General features: G+C 44.7%; 1 protein-coding gene across 2 annotated transcripts in view; it reads left to right on the top strand.

Annotated features, from left to right (window-relative positions):
• The first annotated feature begins 4,786 nt into the window (after positions 1-4,786).
• Positions 4,787-27,031, top strand: part of dst (dystonin) — a 614,201-nt gene continuing 591,956 nt past the window's right edge. Inside the window, exons 1-2 of one of the 2 annotated variants that reach the window (XM_080191940.1) lie at positions 4,787-4,815; positions 5,641-5,848. In XM_080191940.1, coding sequence (XP_080048066.1) covers positions 5,671-5,848 — 178 coding nt within the window. In that variant the 5' untranslated portion in view covers positions 4,787-4,815; positions 5,641-5,670. Of the gene's footprint in view, positions 4,816-5,226; positions 5,298-5,640; positions 5,849-27,031 lie in introns of those variants that run through there. The other variant, XM_080191941.1, reaches the window with a different exon arrangement.

Raw genomic sequence — 27,031 nt, 5'->3', positions numbered from 1 at the left:
TTTATTTATGAGTGTCACAAGTAGGCTTACCGCAATGAAGTCACTGTGAAAATCCCTTAGTTGCCACACCTCGGCGCCTGTTTGGGTACACCGAGGGAGAATTTAGCAATGTCAATGCACCCAACCAGCATGTCTTTCGGACTGTGGGAGGAAACCGGAGCACCCAGAAGAAACCCACACAGACACGGGGAGAAGGTGCAGATTCTGCACAGACAGTGACCCAAACTGGGAATCGAATCCGGATCCCCGGAGCTGTGAGGCAGCGGTGCTAACCATTGTGGCACCGTGCCATCTCATATCCATCAAGCAATGTTCTGCTCCTCAACTTGCCATGTCACTCAATGAACATTGAGAGAGCCGATCATTGAATTTGAAGACAAAAAAAACCTGAATGTGTAGGTGTCATGTTTGGATGAGCCAACATCCTTATCCTCATTCCAAGTTTTATTCTGTTGTGTGTAATATCTCACAAAGATGTTGCTTAGGAACAATGTGGAACTCAGATTCCCCCACCCCCTGCACTTTAGTAATTGTGGTTATTGTAGTGATGCCAGACAAAACTCTAATTTTAATGCACACACTTTGTGTCATCCTTGTGGTTTCTTGGCAGGGTTTTCGACACAGCCCACGGCATGGCAGGAGAAGCAGCAGGTTACGAGTATCGGATGAGTCCAAGCCTCTGGTGGAGATACCCGAGAGTGACCAGGAACATCTGGTGAGGCGGAGGAAACTCAAACGGAGCAGCCGAGTGCAGGCAGAATTTTACCACTCTGTGCAAGGAACTCCAACTCGCAGAGCGGTGAGTGTGCCCACAAGCAGACCAAGGGGAGTAAGTGTCGCTGCCAGATACCGTGTGTATCGATGCAGGGTGGGAGAGTGGCAATTGGCAAATTAAACTTCTGACCTTCACCTGCCCATCTCTCAGGATACAGGATTGTTGATTAATTTATTGATGGCATTTATAGGACACGATCTTCAGATATGAAGATGTTGGGTCAACTTGTGGCATTCCTTTGTAGCTTTTTTGTAGCACAGTTAACATCTTTATGGGCCACTTGCTGTTATACTCTCTTATACAACCAAACAATCTTTTTTTTATTGAATGCGGGCATCGCTGGCTGGGTCAGCATTTATTGTCCATCCCTATTTGCCCTTGAGGGGACATTTAAGATACAACCACATTGCTGTGCATCTGGAGTCACATGTAGGCCAGACCAAGTAAGGATGTCAGATTTCCTCCCCTAAAAGACATTAGTGAACCAGATGGGATTTTCTTTATGATAATTGACAATGGTTTCATGGTCATCATTTGACTTTTAATTACAGATTGTATCCAATTCAGATTTCCCTATCTGTTGTAGTGGGGTTTGAACCTGGAGCATTATCCTGGGTATCTAGAATATTACTCCAGTGATAATAGCACTGCCTCCACCCCGCCCTTCCACAGATCCACTGTAGAGGAAAAATTGGTTGGTATTCCTTGTTTGGAAATCAAAATTTTAAACAGTAATAACATAACACATAATCGTAAGTCCAAGTCCAACAATAAATCCAAAGATGTGCAGCTTAGGTTGATTGGACATGCTAAAATTGACCCTAGTGTCAGGGGGATTAGCAGAGTAAACATATGGGGTTACGGGGATAAGGCCTGGGTAAGATTGTGGTCGGTACATACTCGATGGGCCAAATGGCCACCTTCTGTATGGATTCTATGACAATCAATGTTTTACTTGATATATTTGAATTATGTAACAAAATACTTAGTCTGTACATGATGTTAAAGCAGATTTTGAATGCAATTGGATTAGAAGATAGTGAGAGGGTGGAATATATAAGACTCTTGGGAGAGGGCAGGGAGTGGGATTGATTCGATAGCTGTTTCAAAGAACTGGCACATGAATGGGCCGAATGGCCTCCTTCTATGGCTGCAACCGACAGAGTCTCAAATGTAATGCCTTGTGAAGGTACCTGGCTCAGCACACTTTGTGGTATTGCCCTGAATTAGACAGTGGAACATGTTCTGATTTTTAAAATAGATGTTTTAGACCATCTGGGTAATGTTGAGGATCAACTGATTTTGACTTTACCTTTGTAAATGCTTTGAATCACAAAACAGTTTGCGTTCATAAAAACTGTAAAAAGCTTGTGTGACCCACTGCTGTTTGACAAAAAAAATCCCAGCAGTGATATTTTTCCCACAACTATACTTCCCCTTCAAGTTATTTCCTTCGATAATTTTGATATGTTGCAATTTGGTAATACATGTTTGAAAGGGAGGATTTGATTTCATTCCTTCTGTTCAAATTATATATAGTTGGACTGACTTGATATTCAAGAAAACATTATTGAAGAGTTCATAGTGAAAGGAAATAAACACGGGGGAGATAGGACAAAAAAATTATGCTGGCTCAGATTCTTAAAGTTTATTTACGGGATGTAGGTATCACAGGATAGGTACCTTTTATTGTTCATCTCCAATTGCCCATGAGAAAATGGTGAGCAGCCTTCTTAAACTGCTGCAGTACATGTGGTGTAGGTAAACCTACAGTGCAGTTAAAGAGGGAGTTCCAAGATTTTGACCCCCGTGACTGTGAAGGAACGGTGATATATTCCCAGGTCAGGATGGTGACTCCTTGGAGGGCAACTTCCAGTTGATGGTGTTCCCATTCATCTGCTGCCCTTGCCCTTCTAGATGGGTAACTGTCATGGGGTTGGAAGGCGCTACCAAAGGCACCTTGGTGAGTTGGTGCAGTGCATCTTTGTAGATGGTACGCACTGCTGCTACTATGCATCAATGAGAGAGGGAGTGAATGTTTTTGATTTGATTTGATTTGCTGTTGTCACATATATTGGTATATAGTGAAAAAATTTGTTCTTGCACACTATACACACAAAGCATACTATTCATAGAGTAGATAGGGAAGGAAGAGGGTGAAGAGTATAGAATCATAGAGTGTAGAAGGAGGCCATTCAGCCCATTGAGTCTGTACTGACCACAATCCCACTCAAGCCTTATCCCCATAACCCCATCCACTTACCCTAGCTAGTCCCCCTGACACTACAGGGCAATTTAGCATGGCCAATCCATTTAACCTGCATATCTTTCGCACCGTGGGAGGAAACCAGAGCACCCAGAGGGGACCATGCAGACATGGGGAGAATGTGCAAACTCCACATAGACAGTGACCCAAGCCTGGGATCGAACCCAGGTCCCTGGTGCTGTGAGGCAGCTGTGCTAACCACTGGGCCACTGTGCTGACTATTATGTTATACAGTAGGAAGTGGTAGCAAAAGCCTATAAAGATTCTCATTCTAACCATTATTTTGTAAATTGAGTTTGTGTCTTTATATGCCTGGTTTGTGAACAGAGCTCCCACTTACCTGATGAAGGGGCAGCACTCCGAAAGCTAGTGGCTTTTGCTACCAAATAAACCTGTTGGACTTTAACCTGGTGTTGTGGGACTTCTTACTGTGCTTACCTCAGTCCAACGCTGGCATCTCCACATCATGACTACTATCATGTTACAGTCATAGCTAGGGTGTAGAGAAAGATCTCTTTGTGGCAGGAGTGTTGTTCAAGCTGAGTGCTTTGTCCTGGATGGCACAAAGAACATACATCTGACCCTTGGTTCTGCTCTGCCATTCAATAAGACCATGGCTGATCGGAGTGTGGCCTCAACTCCACCCGTCTGCCCCCGATACCCTTCCATTCCCTTGTCAGTCAAGAATCTCCTTGGCTCAGCCTTGGGAAAAAGAAGCATAAAAGCATAAGTCAGGAGGGGGGCCATACATCCCCTCAAAGCCATCCTCCACCTGATCTTGTCTCTTGACTCCACTTCCATTGCCCATCTCCGTCAGATGAAGAGAGGTGGGAAGAGGTTTCAGTGAAACATTATCAAGAGTGGCGCAGTGGTTGGCGCAGTGGTTGGCACAGCTGCCTCACGGCACCAGGAACCCTGATTCAATTACAGCCTTGGGTCACTCTTTGTATGGAGGTTGCATATTCTCCCCGTGTCTGCGTGGGTTTCCTCCACAGTCCAAAGACGCGTGGGTTAGGTTGATTGGCCATGCTAAATTGACCCTTAGTGTCAGAGGTACTAGCTCAGGTGGGGTTACAAGGATTAGGCCTGGTGGGATGGTTGTTGGTGCAGACTCGATGGGCCAAATGGCCTCCTTCTGCACTGTAGGGATTCTGAGTGCGGGCCAGTCCTTGCAGATGGCTTGTTTCTACTATGTTGACTCGATGTTAGTTTATATTTGATAGAATTCAACTTTCACCCTGGGACGTTCTATTGTCAATGGGCCAAGTGGGGGCGGTGGTAGATTCACTCTAAAATGATACAGCACAGCAGAAAGGAGGCTATTCGGCCCACCATGCCAATGACATCTCTTTTAAAAGAGCCGCCCAATTAGTCCTATTGCCCCGGGATCATCTACAAGAAGAATCAGCCTCCCTCCGAAGTGTGAGCGTGAAACACAGCCAGTTTTATTTTCCCCCTGGTGACAGGAGGAGGCGCGGCAGTAACAGACGCGGTTCCACTTCTGAATCCGTGATCATTTCCGGGTATTTACGGCCTCCCTTTTGTGCCTTGATTGCCCTTTTGTGATGCAGGGAAAGTGTCTGGGACACGGCCAGTGACTGTCAGTGTGCGGTGAGACTTCTCACTGTGTGTACCAAAGCAGAGTCCTCCCTTCCGAAGGATTGACAGCAAGGTGCAGCCAATCGCTGCTAGAGTTGGGACCCATTGGGTGGGTGGGTGGATGGATGGACTGGCCTGTGGGAGAAACAAGAGTTGGTTAATTCGCCCATTGAAGGTGAGGAGCGTAGGGGATTTTTTTTGTTTGTTTGTTTGTTTTGCAACGTACCAGCAGACCAGTGCATCCCTTGTCGCTCATAAATGATGCTGTGTCTCTCAACGTCGGGGTGGACAAAAGGCATTATTGTGCGGTCTTAGAGAGGGGAGGACAGAAGTTAGCAAGCAAAGTGGTGAGTCACCGAGTGATGCACTGAAGCCAACGTCCCCTCTTGGCCGGAACTGCGGGTTTGCCCAGTGTGGATGATTCTACGGATGGCTTCAAAAGCACTTATCTCGGCAGCTTGCGTACTCTAGGGAGGGCTTGCCTCCAGCAGCTGGTGCTCAGCAAGGAGAGAGAGAAGGAAAGAGAGCATTGCTCATTCTTTTCCTGGGCGTACAATGGAAATAATAACTAGTTAAAAAAACACACACACACACACAATCAGGAATCTACACCAACAAAAGGAATATTGGTGAAACAGTCGCTTCCTGCAAGCCATGGTAAGTTTGCCCTGATGGGGGAGACAAATACAATTTATTTGTCAGTAGAAAATATCCACCAGCCTTATATGTTCATATGTGTGTGTTAATCGTTAACGTAAAATCAGTCGTGTGTTTTGGAAAGGAAACACATCCTTTATCAGTTAGAGAGAAAGGATACAGATTATATAGGTGGGTGGTTGATTGCAAATTGGTATCCTTTTTTTCAAAAAAAAAGGGGGGGTTTAGATCAGGTGCCCTGCTCATCACTTGCGCACCAGTGGATGTCTGGCTGTCTGTGTGTGTGTGTGTGTGTGTTTCATTTTGATCTTTTGTCTGTCTCTCTGTGTGTGTCTCGGTGCAGAGTGTCGGGAGCAGCTCTCGCCCCTGCTCCATGTCTTCAGCCGACTATTCCGACGATGAGGACGACTCCGGCCAGAGATCCGGGACGGTGTCGCCGGCTCCCGGGGACACGCTGCCCTGGAACCTGCCCAAGCACGAGAGGTCCAAGAGGAAAATCCACGGGGGCTCGGTGCTGGACCCGGCGGAGAGAGCTGTTCTCAGGATAGCCGGTGAGGAGGCTTTTTCTTTTAATGATCTGTCATTTCTTTGAAAAAAAAATCTGGAGCGCCGTGTGCAATGGGGAATCTTAATATGCATTAAAAACCGTAGGATTCTCTAGCCTTATGGCTCAATCATTTTTTTTCTCTACTGAATTGGAACAATGATTTAATTGAGGTGTGTGTGAAGTCGACACCTACATTTGTACTTTCATTTTATTCCCCATTTAGAATCACACTGAGCTGTCTGATTTACAATTATGTACCGATTTGGTCTAATGAATACTCCTTGGCTCCTCTGATACGCACGTCGCATCTATTACCGATGCTCTCATCTAATGCACTAACAGAACAGACCAGGAATATAATACGCGAATGTACTGTAATATAGCACACTGCTGGAAATACAGAACCGCTTGGGTTCAATGCAATGTGGACAATTCCCCCACACATTGTGTGTGTGTGTGTGTGTGTGTGTGTGTGAAGGGTTAATTGTTCTCTTACCTTTCTTTCCCCAATTAACCAGGTGTCAATCCTCACCCAATCTAGTCAGTGCTGAACTAACGGTCTGTTCTGCACCCAGACATGCTAGCATTGGGTTGAATTTATAAATGGTTTGAAAACCTGTTTTTTTTTGTCAGTAATTTTGCTCCATTTTAAGGTATTTCCACTTCGAGGTCTGTGGTGGGGTGGGGAAGGCAATCTATGAATGTGCAGTGATCACTGTGGTGGGATAATTCCATTCGTCTCCCCTCAGTCTCAGACAATCGCCTTTTTTAGACAACAGGAGAGACCCCTCCACGCCATCTTCTGCGGGCTGTTTTAAACAGTAACGTGGAAAGGAATGCCATTCAAATGTTGCTGATCTATGATGGAGACCCCCCCCCCCCCCCCCGTCTTATAGGGGGTGCATCTGTATGTGTGTGTGTGGATGAGTGGGGGTCTCATTTTGGATTAGAGTTAAGATTGGGGAATATCTGTGGGTCAGAACTGGGGGTGGGTGTTTTTTTGAGAGGGGGGGGAAAGAGATAGTGTTGAGACAATGATATGCTGTAGGTGATTTTTAAAATTATTATTAATAATGGGAGAGGGAGCAAGGGGGAAAGCAGCGACCGGAGTCCATAGCTTGTCTCTCGCCTCTCTCTCTCTCCCCCCTATATATATACACAAGTCCTGGGAGGGAGGGGATTCATGCGAAAGGATAAGGGCTGGGCTTACAGGAGCTGCCCATTCTGGGGCGGTCCTTATCCACACAACTCGGCCTCCACCCCCTACCCCCGGCGCCTGGCTCTGCCAAGTTCCCAGCCCTCACTGTGTGTGTCTCTGAGAGTGTCAGACCTTCCTCTCCAAGTTGAAAGGAGAATCGGCGAGCCGGCCGCTCCCTCCAGCACCCATGGCCGGCTACAGCCCGGCTCTCTCTCCCGCTGCTTACCGTTACGCCGACGAACTGGAATATCTGCAGGCTTACGAAGACGTGCTGGAACGCTACAAAGGTAAATCCGCTTTGCCAAGGGTCTATTTAAGCTAACGGTTTCTTCCCCTCCCTCTCCCTGTGTGTGTGTCTACCTTTTTTTTTCCCCTCTTTTACGGTCCGTCCTTAATAACGACTAAGTGAAATGTTTGTCAGCATTGCGGTCGATTTCTGTATCCGTGGCTGCTCCAGATGCAAATATTGTGTATCAGAGAGAGAGAGGATGTGCTTGCGGTGTGTGTACAGAAATATAATTCCAAAGGCTGAGATTGCTTTGCTTTTCTCAATCCTCCTGCCTTACGATGCCAGCCTGGAATATTTATTTTATGCCCCCCCCCATTAGTGTCTAACTCTCCTATAAATAATAACAAAACACCATCATCTGTGTCCCAGTTTGGTCAGACCTATTTTCCCCTCCCAAATCAGATTCGTTTGAGAAATGTCCCCATTACTTGGCCTGTGATGTGTCACACTTGAGCCTCTTACTGATAGCAGTCAAATGACCCTTTACGCCTCCTGTCTCAGTGTGACACACATGCTGTGGCAATTTTGTACCCCAGTAGCCAGGAGCTGTTGCTGCGTTTTTGTGAGTGTCCCATCTCCCAGAGAGAGAGAGACTGGAATTGTTCTGTGAGATGATGATAATTCTGCTTAGTCATTGGATCAACTTGGGGGCGAAATGACGTGACTTTTGATTCACCGCTTTCCGCCCCCCCCGTCACCACCAACTGGGAATTAAATCTGTCAGTCGGTTTTATGAAGAAATGAGGACACCTTTGTGTCGCTCAGTGCAGTGGAAGTGCTACCCTATGCAGAGCAGGGAACATTTTGAGGCTGTGTTGTCACTGCGTTGGCAGATTGATGACAGCAAAACAGAACAGAAGCTGACAGTGCCCTTCGGCCCATCCAGTCTGTACTGACTCTTGGATAGAATTATCCAATGAGCCACATTCCTAACCTACACCACCATAAATGTTCTCCCTTCCACCAGTTTCCCATTTGAAAGTTGCTGTTGAATCTGTTCCCACTGCCCTGTTCAGATGGTATGTTATTGACCACAACAATCGCTGCATTTATTTCCAAAAACAAGTCTGACAATTGCCTTTGGTTCTTGATTTATTTTTTGCTCCCCGCAAGTTAACAAATAACAGTTTTGTGCACTGCCTGTTTATTTCTGGGTGAGTATCAGAATGGCTGCAGCATGTTCACGAGCAATAGAACCTCTGTTGACAAGTAACATTTGAACTGTTGGCTTTACTTGACAGAGAAGTACTGTTTACTTTAGGAACAGCCTATCTTTTTTTTTTGTAATACGCTCCATGGAGTGCTGTGGAACAGGGGGTGTTTTTTTTCTTTCTTTCTTTCCCTCTTGCTACTACCCACACTGTGCCACCTTCAGCTGCTGGTGGCACAGGGTCCAGTCCTACCCAAACCGCCAAGCATCTGGTACCATAACTAAGTGCTCGTTCTCTATAATTATAGCCTTGACTGTGAAGCATTACGGCTGCCTCGATCGCATCCTACAGCGCCAGAGTCACTGTTCAGGGATTAGAACTCAAGTTGACTTCCAAATCCTATCCGAGGCCGTGTTCGCTCATCCCACCCTGGTTGAGATTTATTTCCCTCTTGACGTCATAGTATCCTGACAGTGTGGAAGGAGGCCATTCGGCTCATTGAATCTGCACCATCCATCCTAGCTCCTATCCCCGTAGCCCCATATATTTACCTTGCTAGTCCCCCTGACACTAAGTGGCAATTTAGCATGGCCAATTAACCTGACTCGCACATCTTTGGAGTGTGGGAGGAATCCAGAGGAAACCCATGCAGGCATGGGGAGAACTCCACGTAGAAAGTGATCCAAGCAGGGAATTGTACCCAGGTCCCTGGCGCTGTGAGGCAGTAGTGCTAACCACTCTGCTGCCCCTTTATCTTAACACTCCTCAGAAGGCTCAACATGTAAAGTAAAATGTCCATGTAGGAAACTAGGGAGTGGTCAGTTTTCTTCAAGTTGAGACAGTGTGTTTATTAAATAAAGTTAAACATCACGGATGTATTTGGGATGCATTGTGGATATTCCTTTCATGCCTTGACCACGTTTAAGATCACCAGACCAAATACTCACTTGTGTAGATCAGTGCCAATTTCTATTGGATGACATTCCTGAGAAGTGCCTTGGGATGCTTTACCACGTACAAGGTGCCATACAACTGGAAGTTGTAGTGGTTTGTCAGAATCTGGCAGCATCACACAGTGTATTGGCATTGTCTGTTATGGACACGTTCACTATTTTAATCCATTAAACAGGATTAAATTGTAAATGAATAAAATTAGATCTCCATCTCAGCTGTTGCATAATGTAGCCAGGAAAGTCAGCTGTGGAAATAGCAGTTGCTGCACCCTCCAAGGGACAGGCTTGCATGATGCATCGGCAGTGGAATCTTGGCTCTTTGTTCCAATGCATTCATATCACAATAAGTCTGTTCCTAAAGTCTCTCTTCCTCCGGCGTTCCCTCTTCACACTTGATATGAATTTGATGTTGCTTTTAAGTTTGAATTTTCTGAAACGTTCATACTGGGGCTACACAATTAAGCTTGATTAAATAATGCTGAGTGTCTGCAGGTACCCCGTGGGTCCAACATTAGGTGAATTAGTCGGCAACTGTGTAGATAATCTGGGACAAAGCATAACAAGCTTTTTTTTTCTCTTTGTGTATAATGCTTGTCCCTCGTGATGGATTAACACTGGTCGCCTACATTGTGGTACATTGTCTGCAGTTGTGAAACAACTTTTATTTTTTAAATATCAGTACCATCCGCTGTTGACTGTTTTTGACAGATTTTGATGTGCAATAGCCCATTGAATGTCCATTCTGTCCCAAGCAGCATTTTTCACTCAAAGTATCATTGAGATTTTTTTTTTTCACGCAGCGATTGGTGAAACCAACTGGAACTTGCTACCCACGAGGGTGCTGGGGGAGAAAGCAGTCAATTATGTTCAAAGGAAATTGAATGGCCACTTGCAAGAGACAGGGTTTGAGGGAGTGGGACTGACTGTGTATTGCTCTCTGGGGAGTTGGCATGGACTCGATAGGCTGAATGGCCTCCTATGATGCAAATTACTCTATTTGTCGTAAATTACATTCTTTAGTCACAAGATTAGTGAATCATCAAAGTTAACCTTGTTTTTTTTATTCATTGAGACATGGGTATTGCTGGCTGACCAGCATCTATTGTCCATTCCTAGTTGCCTGAGGCTAGTTGAGAGTCAACCACATAGGTGACACTGCTGCCTCACAGTGCCAGGGACCTGGGTCCGATTCCTGGCTTGGGTCACTGTCTGTGTGGAGTTTGCACATTCTCCCTGTATCTGTGTGGGTTTCTTGCAAGTGCTCCAGTTTCCTTCCATAGCCCGAAAGACATGCTGGTTAAGTGCATTGGCCATGCTAAATTCTCCCTCGGTGTACCTGAACAGGTGCTGGAATGTGGAGATTTTTCACAGTAACTTCATTGCAGCGTGAATGTAAACCTACCTGTGACATTGCTGTGGCTCTGGAGTCACATGTAGGCCAGACCAACGAAGGACAGCAGATTTCCTTCCCTAACGGAGATTAGTGAAACAGATGGTTTTTCAACTACATTGTATGGAATTAGCATGCATTATACTAATTATCCTTGTTTTTAATATACATTGTATGGCATTAATGTGCCCTGAAAATGGTAATACAGATCGTGTAAGGAGCCCCTATTTAGAGTTGGCGTGATATAAATGTCACTTTAAATTTTAATATGGGATATGGGCCCTGATTTGGAAATTTCAGTGGATGTTTTGCTTCCAAAAGCAGTCTGTAATTTTGTGTATTACACTTGTATTAAACCACAACTGTGATGGTGATGGCGTGGCTTACATAAGAGACAATATGTACTTTCCTGGATAACATCATTTCCACATTACAGGGTAAGCTTTGAGAAATGGATTCTTGTTCAAATTATTTGTGATTTGAAATGTTTGTACGTGCCACTTGGACTACTGAAATTGGTTTCTGCATTGGAGCAACCTTTCCCGAAACTCTTTTCCCCAGTGTATTACCATATAGTCATGTGGACTGCTAATAGGCACTTTGTTTCATGCGTTGACTCTACACATTTTTTTTCTCATCTTGAGATATTTATATTTTCTACACATACTACCTGCAGTGACAAGGCAACAAGGAGACTTCCTGAGTGCATCCCCCTCTAGCCTGTTACTGAGAAGTACAAGCGAGTGCAAGGTCAGGAATGGTGGCTGCTCCACACAGGTCTATGCTGGCCTGTTGTTGTTGTGCTGGAATATTGGGATATAATCACTGAACTGCAGCCTGCATATTTCCATTCAGCATTGCTACTTTCAGTGTATGCTGAGGCCAAGTTCAAGCTTTAAAGACACTTTTTGTTTTAACGTTGGCTGTCCGTCCATGCCTCAGTTGAAACCCACATCTCTACCGTGGTTACTTCCAGGCTTGAGTATTACAATGCCCACCTGGCCATCCTCCAACCTTCTCATCCTCTGAACTTGAGCTCAAGAAGAACTCTGTTACTTGTATTTTAACTTGATCACCCATTATTCAAGTGCTCACTGATCTATGCTAAGGACCAGATCAGAAACTCCAGGGCATTTTATGAAGTTAGCCTAGACCCTAACTTTTTTGATTTTGGCATTAGGGTGAGCATAAGGTGTTTCACTCCAGGTTTGATTCAAGTGACCAACCAGAGAACTTTTATCTAACCAACTTTATTTAAGAACACAGAATATATCAGAAAGACCAATTGAAAGACTTAAACATGAAAAATACAATTCTTAACAGTTAGCCATCTCTGTTCCAATTTTTAGTAGTATCCAAACATTGACATAACTCCCTTCTTTAGAACCAATTAGCACAGCAAACCAAATATACTTACGTAGCCACTCGATTTCTGGCCTTTTTAACACTTCTGGAGAGTGATCCAGACAGGTATTTGTCTTCTAATTCTCATGCAGCAACTTCCAAAGAAAGCCCCAGCTCCAGACAGCAGAATCTCAGAGAAAGAGACTTATTTCCTGACAGATTCCAGTCTCCCCTTCAAAAAGAGGAAGCAAACTCTAAATATCCTAAAAGGCAGACTGCTTTGTATTCTTTGGGAAAGCCTAATCTCACCCAGTCATAAGACCTTATCTGTCAATCAACCTAACCTAACCAAACCCTACTCTGCAATATCCCAGAGGAAAACACAAAACAGCAGAACCCTGCATAATTTCAGATCAAACCAAAAATTGTAGCAATTGAGATCAATTATGCTGCTGCAGCAACAATACCGTGCTGCTGCATGCAGACAGAACAGTTCCAATAAAGTGGAAGGGACCAAACACATTCTGTGCAGAAATGTAACTGAAATACTTTTCTTAAAGGCACGGTATCATCATGCCTACAATAATTTCAGCTCTATTGATAATACAAATTTCAATATTTTCATTCAATGTGTTTGAATCCCTCCATGACCTTATTTCTTCCCTCTTTCTGTAACTCTTGTTCCTCCAGTTTTGCATATCACCCATTTTCATCACTTCAGCATCGAAGATCATGCCTTCAGTTCTGCAGTTCCCTCTGCTTGCTTTTATGTTGCTTCTTTTAAAGGCTTTTGTTCTTCCTATCCTGTGCAGCTCAGTGTCAATTGTATCTGATAATGCTCCAATATAGAGTCATAGGATCATAGAGGTTTGCAGCATGGAAACAGACCCTTTGGCTCAACTTATCCATGTCACTTTTTTTTTTGGTTAATCCACTAAGCTAGTCTCAATTGCCTGCGTTTGACCCATGTCCCTCTGTATATCCATCTTGCCCATGTAACTGGCTAAATGCTTTATAAAATACAAAATTGTACCAGCCTCAACCACTACCTCTGGCAGATTGTTCCAGACACTCACCACCCTCTGTGTGGAAAAAATTGCCCCTCCTGGACACTTTTGTATCTCTCCCCTCTCATCTTAAACCTATGCCCTTGAGTTTTAGACTCCCCTACCTTTGGGAAAAGATGTTGACCTTCTATCTGTATATGCCCCTCATTATTTTATAGACTTCTATAAGGTCACTAAGCCTCCTATACTCCAAAGAAGAAAAATCCCAGTCAATCCAGCCTGTCCTTATAACTCAAACCATCAAGTCTCGGGATGATTTCTCATGTTGAAGGTTTGATATGACTACAAGTCATTTAAAATTAGTTCTGATTATCCATTTGAGATCAACTGTTTGCATCCAATTGTGTGAGGTCGCTAACCAGGAGTCTTGTGATTCTTTTTGGGTGGAGCTGACTTTAACATGTGAATTTAAAAAGAATTCCCCTGGAATAAGCATAGATTTCTCATTGATCGATTGCACCCTTTCTTTTCAAAGTCTACAAGAAGATTGAATGTCTAAATACGTTGATCCTTTTTTGTTTTGTGGTCAGGTCACTTTTTTTTTTGTTTCTTTCTTTGGAGAAGGAGTTCAAAAATGACGTGACCCAGTCGTTAGCGTTGCTGCCTCACAGCACCAGGGACCCGGGTTTGATTCCCAGTTTGAGTCACTGTCTGTCCAGAGTCTGCACATTTTCCTCCTGTCTGTACGGGTTTCCTCCAGGTGCTCTGGTTTCCTTCCACAGTCCGAAAGACGTGCTGGTTAGGTGCATTGGCCATGCTAAATTCTCCCTCAGTCTACCCTAACAGGAGCCAGAGTGTGACGTTTAGGGAATTTTCCACAGTAACTTCATTGCAGCGTTAATGTCAGCCTACTTGTGACACATAAATAAACTTAAGTTAGTGCCACTGAATAAGTTTTTAGTCATGAGACTGAAGCAGCTAAAATTCCTTAAAAGCTTTTTAAATGTCAACAGATGAATCCGCCTCCTTTAGTGGCAGCACAATTGGAATTTTTTAATTAGACTAGCTGCATAATGAGCTCTGTTTAGAGGCACCTGCCTACACGCTCCCGCCTCCGACGCAGGCTTGAAGTCAAAGCACTCCAGTCAACTGGAATGTATGACTACTGCATGGGAACTTGCTGCAAAGCAAGGGTCAAATTGGAGAACACTGAACTTGTTTGTTCCAGGATGTTCCATGATGTTACAAATTTTGCGTACGCTTCCGCTCTTTTTTTTTTCCTCCTTTTATTCCCCTGTGGTGTCAGCTGTGGCTCAGTGGGTAGCACGTCCACTCGGTGGAGTGGATCTGAGGTTGGAAACTTAACTTGGACTCAAATAGGATGTTGATGCTGATGTTCCTGATTTGTCCACCTCAAAGTCCAACAGCTCGTCCTGCTATTCCCAGTTGCCAGCCACCACCACTGTGGCCCGCTTAAATCTCCACCCCAGTCCATCTATTGCTATAAGTCCATTTAAGGGAGATGTTTGACTAAGCAGCCGACAGGTCTACTTTTTTTTAAAAAAAAAACAAAAGTCTGATTGTTGGCTGGGGAGGGAATGATCAAGAAAAGTGTGCGCAGAAATACCTCGCCATTCCTTCGCAGTCGCTGGGTTAAAATCCTGGAATTCCCTCCCCAATGGCTTTGAGAGTCAGCCCAATTTAAGATGGGGTCTGGGGAGGTGAATCAAATCCACGGCAAGGGTACAGAGTTTGCAACGGATTCACTGGGAAAACCAAAGGCATGGGCAGCATGGTGGCACAGTGGTTAGCACTGCTGCCTCGCAGCGCCAGGGACTGTGGTTCAGTTCTGGCTTTGTGTGTCTGTGTGGAATCTGCATCCTCTTGAGAACAAGTTCGAGGTGAGAGGGGGAAAGTTGACAGGGAAGTTTTCCACGCAGAGAAGTGGTGGGTGGATTTGGTGCAAGCAGGCACATGAGCAACATTCAAGAGGCGGCTGGATGGATACGTGAATAGGGAGGAAATAGAGGGATGCGGACTGAGTAAGGGCAGAAGGTTTTTTTTTTAAGTTTACTTAGAGAATCATGATCGACCCAGGCTTTGGGCCGTAGCGCACTGGGTGCACTCTGATGTATAGTGAGATCTTGTAAATAAACTTTTGGTGACGAGACTCACGCCTTCGTGGACTTCTTTAAAAGGTGGAAGTGTCATTGCGAAGATGAAAGCATTAAGTTGTGGGAAAGACAAAGATTTGGGGCAGGTGCCAGTACAATCAAGGAAATGGTTACAGGAAGGGAGGTTGTTGCTGGAGTGAGACGTTCCAAAAATGGAAAGAAAGTTTGAGGGTTGGTTCTTCACGGAGAAGGATGACGAATGGTGGCTCTGAAAAGAGGGTGACAAAAATGGATGAGAAAGAATATTTTTCGTGTCATCCCTCGTAGGAGCCAGGAAGGGAAGTTTGGCGCTCAGTGGTACAGTCGGAATAGGCCTGAAAAAACAGGAGATGGACATCTTGGAGCAATTGAGCCGGGAGAGGGTGCAGATGGAGCTAGGCGAATTATTGGAAATAGGTTCGGAGCTGTGGCAGGAGCCAACAATTGGGCAACAATCCCCGAGTGGACAAGGGGCAGTGTCACACCAGAGGTAACTGAATAGATGATCTCAACCTCCAAGACAAAGGTTTGTAGCTGTTGCTGATAAAGCAGGAATGGGGAGGGGCGAACAGTAGGAGAAAATGATTCAGTGTCTTGATTGTTGCAGATTTGTTTTTCCAAGTCAGCATTTTCCAATGTTTTAACGCACAGTTATCCACAGAAACATAGAACATAGGAGCAGGAGGCAGCCATTCGAACCTTCAAGCCTGCTCCGCTGTTCATTATGATCATGGATGACCATCCAACTCGATAGCCTGACCCCACCACCTTCCCAGATCCTTTTCCCCTTCATCTCAAGTGCTGTTTTCCACTGAATGTTTTCAAGCAGCAGTGTTTTGGCCTCGTTACGTGGTGGCGAATTCCACAAGCTGACCACTTTCTGGGTGAAGAAATTTCTCTTAATCTCTGATATAAATGGTCTACCCTGTCCCCTCAGACTTGTGACCAGTGGTTCTGTACACCCCCACCACCGGGAACATCCTCCTTGCATCTACCCTGTCTAGTCCTATTAGAATTTTATGGGCTTCTATGAGATTTCCCCCTCGTTCTAAGTGAATACGATCCTAACCGACTCAACGTCTCCTCATACATTAGCCCCACCATCACCGGATCAGCCTGGTAAACCTTCGCTGCACTCGCTCAAGAACAAGAGCATCCTAGTTCAGTAAAGAAGATCAATACTCTATCTAGGTGTGACCTCATTAAAGTCTTGTATAATTGCATTAAGACACCCCTGCTCCTATTCTTGAATCCTCTCGTGGTGAAGGCCATGCCCCAAGGCTACTGTGAGTTGCATACACTAGTCTTCTGACTTCAGAAGTCTAGACAACAGAAGACCAATTTTATTTATATTTCTACGCGTTTGTTCTGTTCATTTTTTTTTTGGTTGACCTTGGGGGTTTTGTAAGAGGCTTTATTTAGCAGCTCTGTTGCCTCACTTTTTGATAAATTGCAACCGAACTTCAAGATCTCTTCAGACTGAGATTATGTACAAGTAATTTGTAACTTTGATTTTTGTGAGTACTCTAAGACTCTCTCTGTACATAGTGTGGCCCAAGCAGACACGAGTTTGGGACTTGCTCAGTTTGAGCAAGTTCTATCCAAGACGTCACAATATTTCACTTCACATTTCCCGTTAGCCTGAGTTGTTTGAAATTCCTTGTCCATAAAGGGTGTCAGTTTATTCTTAAAAATGCCATGGAGGCACAAGTGTATGTACACGTTGGTGTCCTGGAATCCAAGTATTTCTCCCGTGTTTACCAGTGTACAGAGTGTGCACGCACACTTTGTGCACACTGACTTGTGGCTGTGTTCCGAAACCCGACATATTGAGTTGGGGTAGGGGGCAGCTGTTCTAACTCTGCTTCCGCGCTATGTAATAAGCCCTCCAGAGTATTGTGATTTATTTTTCCATTTCCTACAGATGCCTCACAAGAGATGGCCAATTGCTGTGTAATGGTCATTTAAGAAGTCCCTCCCTGACTTGTGTAAATAATGTTTGTGCTATTTACTGAGGAACTTGTGTTTCAATGTAGGACTTTGGATAAATTTCTTGCCTTTTTAATAGTTTTTCTCTTTTGCCCCCCCCCCCCCCCCACCTCACTTTTCTCTGTCTTCCCTTTCTCTTGCATGTCGACTCAAACTCCATCTCTCCTTTCTTTCTCTCCGTTTTTTTTGTATGCTTTCCCTTTCTCGTGCTCTCAGCCTTGATATTGCATTTCTGCCTTCTCTTCAATCAATGCTAGATTAGTCAGTGGTCATTGTTTTGACTCTGTGCCCTCGCATCAAAAATTCTAACACCCAGAAAAATGCTAGGGTCGTGCTGATGCAAATTATGTCACCAGAAAGTGTCAGCAGTGTCAAGCGATGAGTGCGAAACATCCAGTGACTGTTAAACATAAATGAAGTAAGGTTTATCTCAATTTGAGTCACAAGTAGACTTACATTTAACACTGCAATGAGGTTACTGTGAAAATGCCTGAGTTGTCACACTCTCTGGCACCTATTCAGGTACATTGAGGGAGAACTCTAGCTTGGCCAATGCATCTAACCAGCCTGTGGGAGGAAACCCACACAGACATGGAGAGAATGTGCAGATTCCACAAGCCGGGAATTGAACCTGGGTCCTGGATGCTGAGAGGCAGCAGTGCAAACCAGTGTGCCACTGGGCTACCCTTTGGCCACCCTTAAATATCTGCGTGCACTCCTGTTTCCCACTACTTCTCTGTAGGTTCAAGATTTAGACAGCCTGATTGCATCTGAAGTATGATGTGGAGATGCCGGTGTTGACATTGCAAATAAACCTGTTGGCAACTAAAGTAGAAACACTGGCTCTACAAATTTATGCATCTTTGTGGTTTCTTAATTTTTAACCCTGTTCTTAAAGAGCCAATGGTCAGAATGGATGGGGCAAACCATGCTTCCCCCTAAAGCCAAATTCAAAATCCAATTCATGGTCCCCACAAGGAAGACAAACAAGATCCAAGCTGACGAGATAAAGGAGGCATTATAACCCCATCTTGAGCTTGATCTGACCTTTGATCTTAGCCAAAAGGCTGAGAAGCAATGTTGAAGCTGAGAATTGTAGCCCAGCTTCCTAATTTAGTTTGTTCTTTGCCAGTGTCCCTCGGCAGTGGCACTCTCTGCCTTCTTTAGCCACTCTTTTCTTTGACAACCTATAAAAACCCAAGGATTTCTTCACCAGCTCCTTGCCATTTCCCACCGTTTGCCCCCTTTTCACCTGTGGCTGTATCTTGCACAATGGGGTTGGTAACCAAACCCATTTGATAATTGACCCATCAATCGCTACCAGCATTGATGTAATATAAACATAATGGAAAATGGAATTTAATGTTGGCAAGTGTGAAGTGGTCCACTTTGGTAGGAATAATGGTAGGAAGGACTATTACTTACGGGGCGAAAAACTGCAGCAGGCGACGGTGCAGAGGGACCTCGGGGTCCTTGTGCATGAGTCGCAAAAACCCAGCTTGCAGGTACAGCAGGTGGTCAGGAAGGCGAATGGGATGCTGGCCTTCATCGTGAGGGGGATTGAATATAAAAGTAGGGAGGTCTTGCTGCAGCTGTATAGGGCATTGGTGAGGCCGCAACTGGAGTACTGTGTGCATTTTTGGGCGCCGCACCTGCGCAAAGATATTTTGGCCTTGGAGGGAGTGCAGAGGAGGTTTACTAGGCTGATACCGGAGTTGAGGGGGTTAAGCTATGAGGAGAGGCTGAATAAACTGGGCTTGTACTCGTTAGAGTTTAGAAGAATGAGAGGAGATCTCATTGAGACGTATAGGATGATGAATGGGATGGATAGGATAGAGGTGGAAAGACTCTTCCCGCTCAAAAAAGACAATAGGACTAGGGGGCACAGCCTCAAGATAAAAGGGGGGCGGTTTAGAACGGAGTTGAGGAGGAACTTCTTCACTCAAAGGGTGGTGAATCTCTGGAATTCTCTGCCCGTTGAAGTGGTGGAGGCTGCCTCGCTAAATATTTTTAAGACGCGGGTTGATGGGTTTTTGATAGGAGAGGGGATTAAGGGTTATGGGGAGAGGGCGGGAAAGTGGAACTGAGCCACGACAGATCAGCCATGATCTTATTGAATGGCGGGGCAGGCTCGAAGGGCTAGATGGCTTACTCCTGCTCCTATTTCTTATGTTCTTATGTTCTTATAAACCAATTTAATGCTATTTACTGAGTGCTACACAAAATAAGTGTTGTTTATAGAGGTGTGGGGTTTCTTTGTTCCTGAATGATAGGTATACTCATTGCACCCAAATGGACTTGGTTACATCCACACAATGCAATTCATTCATCTACTTCACATTAAAAAAAAATTAACCCCTGAGTTTCCTATTTAACAGCTCTGCTACTTAGGAGTGATTGTTTTACTGGCATTTCATTTTAATCATTATTGTCTCCACCCTGCTTCCCATCAAGCCTTTTTCAGTGTTAGAAAGACCTCCCAAAAAAATTCTAAGCGTTGGATCTGTGTAAAACTGGACTAAATTGTGCTTTTTTTTTCCCAACGGGAGTTTCAAAATGTATCTGCCACGCTCTGCACTGCAGAGTGCACAAGCATGAATCTTGTTCAAAATCTAGGGGTGAGGCCTACTCTCACTGGAAAGGCCGGCAGCATAATGCGGAGTGAGCCACTGCACGTGCACTGATCTGTCAGACCGTAGATCAGCGCGTGCGCAGTGGCCCCACACTGCCAGCTGCCTGATTGCGGGCCGGGGTTCAATTCTGGCCTCGGGTCACTGTCTGTCTGTGTGGAATTTGCACATTCCCCCCGTGTCAGCGTGGGTTTCCTCCCACACTCCCAAAATGTGCAGGTTAGGTTGATTGTCCATATTAAATTGACCCTAGTGTCAGGGGGACTAGCGGAGTAAATACGTGGGGTTTTGGGGATGGGGCCTGACTGGGATTGTGGTCAACGCAGACTCAATGGGCAGAATGGCCTCTTCCTGTACTGTAGGATCCTATGATTGATCTGGGAGACTTGTTAGGAAAATTGATAATTCTTTCATTCTCTTGCAAGGGATGAAACCAAGTGTTTTGCTCCATTTTATTGTCTCTGTGGTATAAATTTCCAGTCATCTATGGAGGAATTGTGTGTTAACTTTTCAATTGTTTGATAGGAAGCCTGCAGGGTTTAGTAATTCAAATTGTCACTCAATTAAAACTTCATTTTTGAAAATTCTTTCCGACAACATTTTAAGCACTTCTCAACACTTCTGTCTTCTAACCCGATTGACATCTTTTTTTTCTCCCCTGTGCCTGTGGAACAACTTAAATTTAATCCATGGCTTTCACCTCAACTATAGGTAGTGAGTGCCAAAGGAGGCCACTCAGCCCATCACATTTGCACCGACCACAATCCCACCCAGGTCCTATCCCCATATTTATCCCCAGACGTTTATCCTGCTAATCCTCTGAGGCGAAGAGGCAATTTAGCACGGCCAGTCCACCTAACCGGCACATCCTTGGACTGCGTGGGAGGAGACCCATGCAGACAAGGGGAGAACATGTACAGTGACCCGAGCCGGGAATCAAACTCGGGTCCCTGGCATTGTGACGCAGCAGTGCTAACCACTGTGCCGGCCTGAGCAGCAATTTGGAATCTTGTTGTGACTTTGTCAAGATAGCTCAAGATTTTTCTCGTGCGTGTTAACCTGCCTTCTTTTATTGCCATATCTTGGGTGTGGTTATCTCAAGAGCTCTCCCGAAGCTTTAAAAAAAATCGCCATTTGTCTAGCCCACAGTGCCTGTTTGTTGAATACAGATCCTTTCAGATGCATGTGTCCTGAAGGGCTGCTGTGTTTGTGACAGAAACTGAGAGCTATTGGCCAGCTGCTGGGGCTGAGTATCGATCTTTAGGTAACTCTCCTTGGGGGCGAAATTGATCCAAGCCAGCATGCAATGGGCTTGCAATAAATCTGCAACTCATTATATTTTTCATCCCATTCCATCTTCTTTCCTTAAGCTCCATCCTCTTTCCACCTGACTATGGATCAAATTATTTTTGGGGCTTCGTTTCCAAGTCTTATTTCCTCTCTTTCATACCTGGTTTGAAATAAAAATCTTAGTAGTCTTTTCCTAGTCAGTGGAAAATAATTGGTGTGACTGGAGCAGCATAACTATCTACTTGTTTTGCCCCCTTTTCTCTTTGCTCTTTTTCCCTTCCCTCACTTTTTCTTCTCCTCCCACCTCCCCCTCTTTTTGTAGCCTTATAATGCTCTGGGAGTGACAGATATCCAGAGAATGAAAACCCAAAGTCAATAAAGAAGGGGAAAAAAAATACTCTTTTAAAATTGTCCTCCAACCCCTTCAGGTGTGGGAAACCGATCTATGATTACCTGGACCAAATAATTTTTAAAAAAATTGACCAGCAATTTAGGGTGGCATGTTGGCACAGCACCAGGGACCCAAGTTCGACTCCTGGCTTGGGGCACTGTCTGTGCAGAATCTGCATATTCTCCCCGTGTCTGCGTGGGTTTCCTCCCAGGTGCCCCAGTTTCCTCCCTCAGTCTGAAAGATGTGCTGGTTAAGTGCATTGGCCGTGCTAAATTCTCGCTCGGTGTAGCCGAACAAGTGTCAGAGAGTGGCGACTAGGGGTTTTTCCACAGTAACTTCATCGCAGCGTTAATGTAAGCCTACTTGAGGCTAATAAATAAAATATGATAAAGTCATTATTGCTGTGATCACAATAGTCATATTGTCAAGTCTTGTACCAATGTCACTGATACACTTCCACCTTGAAAAAGGTAAGCTTTTGTTAATGATCGAATGCTTCACTTCATAATATTTGCACAAACACGGCAGTGCAGAAGAGGCCTTTCGGCCCATCGGGTCTGCACTTGGTGAAAGAGGTCCCTACCTTGGCCTAATCCCCCACCCTAACACTGTGCATGGCTAATCCATCTAACCTGCACATCTTTGGGCTGTGGGATGAAACCACAGCGCCTGGAGGAAACCCACGCAGACATGGGGAGAACGTGCAAACTCCATACAGCCAGTTACCCAAGATTGGAATTGAACATGAGTCCCTGGCATTGAAGCAGCAGTGCTAACCACTGTGCTGCCCTAAATTGTTTGGGAACTGATCAATTTGTACACATTAAGCATGTTCGTCACTGTGTAAAAGCACTCAGCTAAAATGAGGGATAAAAGCAGGCAGTGGAATCTGCAACCAAAAGAGAAAATGCTGGAAAATATCAGAAGATCTGGCAGCATTTGAACAAAAGGTCATCTGGAAACATCAGCTCTTGCTCTCCATACAGATGTTGCCGGACCTGCTGAGATTTTCCAGCATTTTCTCTTTTGGCTTCAACTAAAAGGAGTGTTGCCAATGTTGGAGAATTGCTCACGATATTTGGGATGCTTGTGGATAATTCCTCCGCCTTAGCTTCAGCTAGCCGTAAATGCCTTGCTCCGTTCTGAAAGGGATAACTGCATTGTGAAAAAATTCACTCTGTCAATAATTGGGGGAGCAAAAAATGAGGCGCGCTTTATAAAAATTGATGCGGCATTTGTATTAGTAAGGTGCATCTATACAGTTCAATAATGAATATCACTGGTTGCCGTGTCTTGCTGGATGTTTTCTCCAGGTTTTTAAGACCTTATCTAGTTTCATATATAGATCGAGTAGTAATGCACTGTCGCTTTTCCTTCCTGCTTTGATTCTGACTTTTGACTTACACTGCGTTGCATACCTAGACCATAATGTATCAAATGACCTCCTCCATTAAGTGTTCTCTTGTATGCCGGCCAGAATAAATCTTAAATAGGCTCAATCAATTCAGTGCTGTTCTGTGAATTTGTGTGGAAAACTGTGTGTGTGTGTGTGTGTGTATGGCTCCCTACAGAGTCTGGCATTAGATGATAATCAATAGTTGTGGCTTTTTCTGCACATCCTTTGGACGGATCAATGAAGATCTGTTCCACCCTAACATTGTTCATTTCGGCCTTGGGAACTTGCAGGGGTATATAAGGGGTGACTTGTTTATGGCGGGGGATTCTTCTTCCTGAAAACTAAGCTACAATTTAGGCTATTTTAGACTCAAAAATATTGTCCCCGACCTATAATCGCAGAGGCTGGCTGCGTGGCCCAGCGGTCCATGTAAGTGTTTATGCTTCATGAGTATTTTCCCCACCCATCACTTCCTCTCTCTCGTCTATTCGTTCTTCCCTGCTTATCTTGCTTCCATTTGAATGCAACAATTCCGTTCACCTCAGCTCCTCCTTGCCACAGCGTGTTTCAACTGGTGTGACAGCAATGTCAGTAAAAGGAAGGAGATTATCATTGATGTCAGGAAGTGTAGCGGAAGACATGCCCTGCCTACATCAATAGGGACAAAGTAAAAATGGTCGAGAGCTTCAAGTCTTTCGGTGTCGAGGTCACCAACAACCATTCCTGGTCTCCCTCCCCCCCCCCCCCATGCCGACACTATCGTTAAGAAAACCCACCAATGCCTCTATTTTCTCGGGAGACTAAGGAAATTTGGCATATCAGCTACAGCTCTTCTCTCCAAGTTTTACAGATACACCACAGAAAGCATTCTTCCTGGGTGTATCACAGCTTGGTATGGGCTCCTGCTCTTCCCAAGAAACTACAAAAGGATGAAGCCCAGTCCATCACTCAAACCAGCCTCCAATCCATTGACTCTGTTTACACTTCCTGCTGCCTCAGAAAAACAGTCAGCATAATCAAGGTCCCCACGTGCCCCAGGAATAGTCTCTTCCGTCGTCTTCCATCGGGGGAAAAAGGGACAAAAGTCTGAGGTCATGTACCAACTGATTGAAGAACGCTTCATCTCTACTGCCATCAGACTTTTGAATGGACGTACCTTATATTAAGTTGATCTTTCTCTACATCCTCGCAATGACTGTGACACGACATTCTGCGCGCTCTCCTTCCCATCTCTCCTATGTACTCTGTGAACAGTATGCTTTGTATAACACGCAAGAAACAATATTTTTCACTATTCACAATATTTGTCATGGGACAAAGCAAATCATATTTAAAAAATCAAATTTGCAACAAATTTTTTCTGAATTCCAAATTGGTGGTGATCTTGTAGTGATGGCACCTTGTATCGGATTTTGTTGGTGTAGTTGAATAAAGACATTTTTGACAAGAGCCCTGGATTAGTAATAGATATGAGCTGCAAAGACACATTACAGTTGATAACACATTGTGGAATAGTTCCCAGGAGTTGGTTCAGTGTGTGAGGCTTATGTTGCTGGTGTTATCTGCAGAGTATTTGGAACACAGTTGTGACTTGTTGTCTCCTGGTGGCCTTTTTAACTTGTTTCTTCAACAGCATCTTCCAAACCCATGGCTGCTATTCCCTCCAAGGACAAGGACAGCAGACGGATGGGAGCACCAGTGCCTGCAAGTTCCTCTCTAAGCCTGACTTGGAACTACATCACTGTCACTGGGTGAAAATCCTGGAACACCATCCCTAACAGCACTGTAGGTTCACGAGCATGAGATGGACTGCAGTGATGCAAGGCCACCAAGTTTGCCACCACCCTCTCAAGGACAGTTAGAGATAGGCAATAAGTGCCAACTTAGCCAGCAATGCCCAACCCTGTGAATGTCTTTTTAAAAAGACAGAAGAACAAATTGTCTGATTTTTTTTTTTCACATCCTTTGGACCTCTCAAAGCACGATGGCATAGTGGTTAGCACTGCTGCCTCACAGCACCAGGGAGCCAGGTTCAATTCTCGGCCTTGGGTGACTGTGTTTGCGTGAAGTTTGCACATTCTCCTCGTGTATGGCTGGGTTTCCTCCCACGTTCTAGAGATGTGCAGGTTAGGTTGCTAAATTTCCCCCCTTGGTGACAAAGGGATTAGCAAGGTAAATATGAGGGGTTACGGGAGTCGGGCCTGGGTGGATTATGGTCAGTGCAGCCCTGATGGGTCAAATATAGTGCCAAAAAAGGCTATGATACTTTTTCTCTCTATGGTACTTCACTGCTGAATACCTACTATTTGAAGTGTTATGACTGCAATGATTCAAGGAATGCAGCAGGCACATTGTTCACAACAAGCTCCTACAACAGCAGAGTGATGATGACCAGATAATCTATTAGTGATGCTGGTGGAGGGATACATATTGACAATAAGGTTTAAAATAGTGTTACAGGGTCATTTCTGTCCATCTAAGATGGGACTTCTGTTTAAAGTTGTCTCTGACCACAGCGCCTTGATATTATGTGGAAGCGACAGCATAAATTCTTGTGTTTGACTGACTGGAGTGGAACTTGAACTCTCAACCGTCTGACTACATGACACAAGTGCCACTCACTGAGCTATGGTTGACACCCATACGCAAGAGAAACAAGAATTAGATTTATAGAAACTCTGCAGTGCATTTAGCCCATCGAGTCTGCACCGACTATAAACCTACCCCCATATCCCAACATATTTACCTGCTAATCCCTCTAATTTATGCATCTCATGACTCTAAAGAACAATTTTTAGCATAGCCAATCAGCCTAATCAGCGCATCTTTGGATTGTGGGGGGGAAACCCAAGCAACCAGAGGAAACCCACGCAGACGCAAGGGAAATGTGCAAACTCCACACAGACAGGAACCCAAGCTGGGAATCAAACCCAGGTCCCTGGAGCTGTGAAGTAGCAGTGCTAACCACCGTGCTACCATGCTGCCCAAAGAATTCCATTTGTGGAAAGCTTGGAAAATACTGCTGACTAACCATTTGTCTATCATATACAATGAAGAGGGAAGAAGCCATGCTTGGTATTTACCAATGTGTGGATCTACAAACTGCATTGAGCCCAAGAGCCAGGGGGAGGTGATGGCCTAGTGGTATTATCACTGGACTATTAATCCAGGAACTCAGCTAACGGTCTGGGGACGTGGGTTCGAATCCCACTATGGCAGATAGAAGAAAGAATTTGAATTCAGTAAAAAAATTATCTGGAATTAAGAATCTACTGATGACTATGAAGCCATTGTCGATTGTTGGAAAAACCCATCTGGGTCATTAATGCCCTTTAGGGAGAGAAATTGTGCTGTCTTTACTTGGTCTGACCTACATGTGACTCCAGAGTCACAACAATGTGGTTGACTCTCAACTGCCCTCAACAAGGGCAACTAAGGATGGGCAATAAATGCCGGTCCAGCTAACGGTGCCCATGTCCCACGAATGATTTTAAAAACAAAGTGAAAGGTTCAGGCCCTCTGGGAGTGAGAGAGAAGTAGATGAGGATGTTACTTGAGCACTCTGGAGAGTTCCCACTTGTTTATCAAATTTGTTACTTGTTGCTGCAGATCAGCTGTTACCGTTAAGCCAAAGAGCTAATGTGGATCTGTAAATGGGGGAACTGTTTCCAAACTCTTGCAGTGTCAGAGAGGTTTACAGTGTGAGATAGGCCATTAGGCCCAACTTGTTCATGCTGCCCGGTTTTTACACTACTCTCGTCCCAATTGTCTGCGTTTGGCCCATATCTCTCTATACCCATGTAACTGTCTAAATGCTTTTTAAAAGACAAAATTGTATTCGCCTCTACTACTGTCTCTGACAGCCCGTTCCAGCCACTCACCACCCTCTCTGCGGAAAAAATTGCGCTTCTGGACCCTTTGGTATCTGTGCCCTCTAGTTTTAGACTCCCCTACCTTTGGGAAAAGATATTGATTATCTAGCTAATCTGTGCCCCTCATTACTTTA

The sequence above is a fragment of the Carcharhinus amblyrhynchos genome, chromosome 7 (genome assembly GCF_965287045.1).
Source record: "Carcharhinus amblyrhynchos chromosome 7, sCarAmb.v2.hapA, whole genome shotgun sequence".
NCBI lineage: Eukaryota > Metazoa > Chordata > Chondrichthyes > Carcharhiniformes > Carcharhinidae > Carcharhinus > Carcharhinus amblyrhynchos.
The sequence above is the reverse complement of the archived record's forward strand: the minus strand, read 5'-3'. Positions and strand labels throughout refer to the sequence as shown.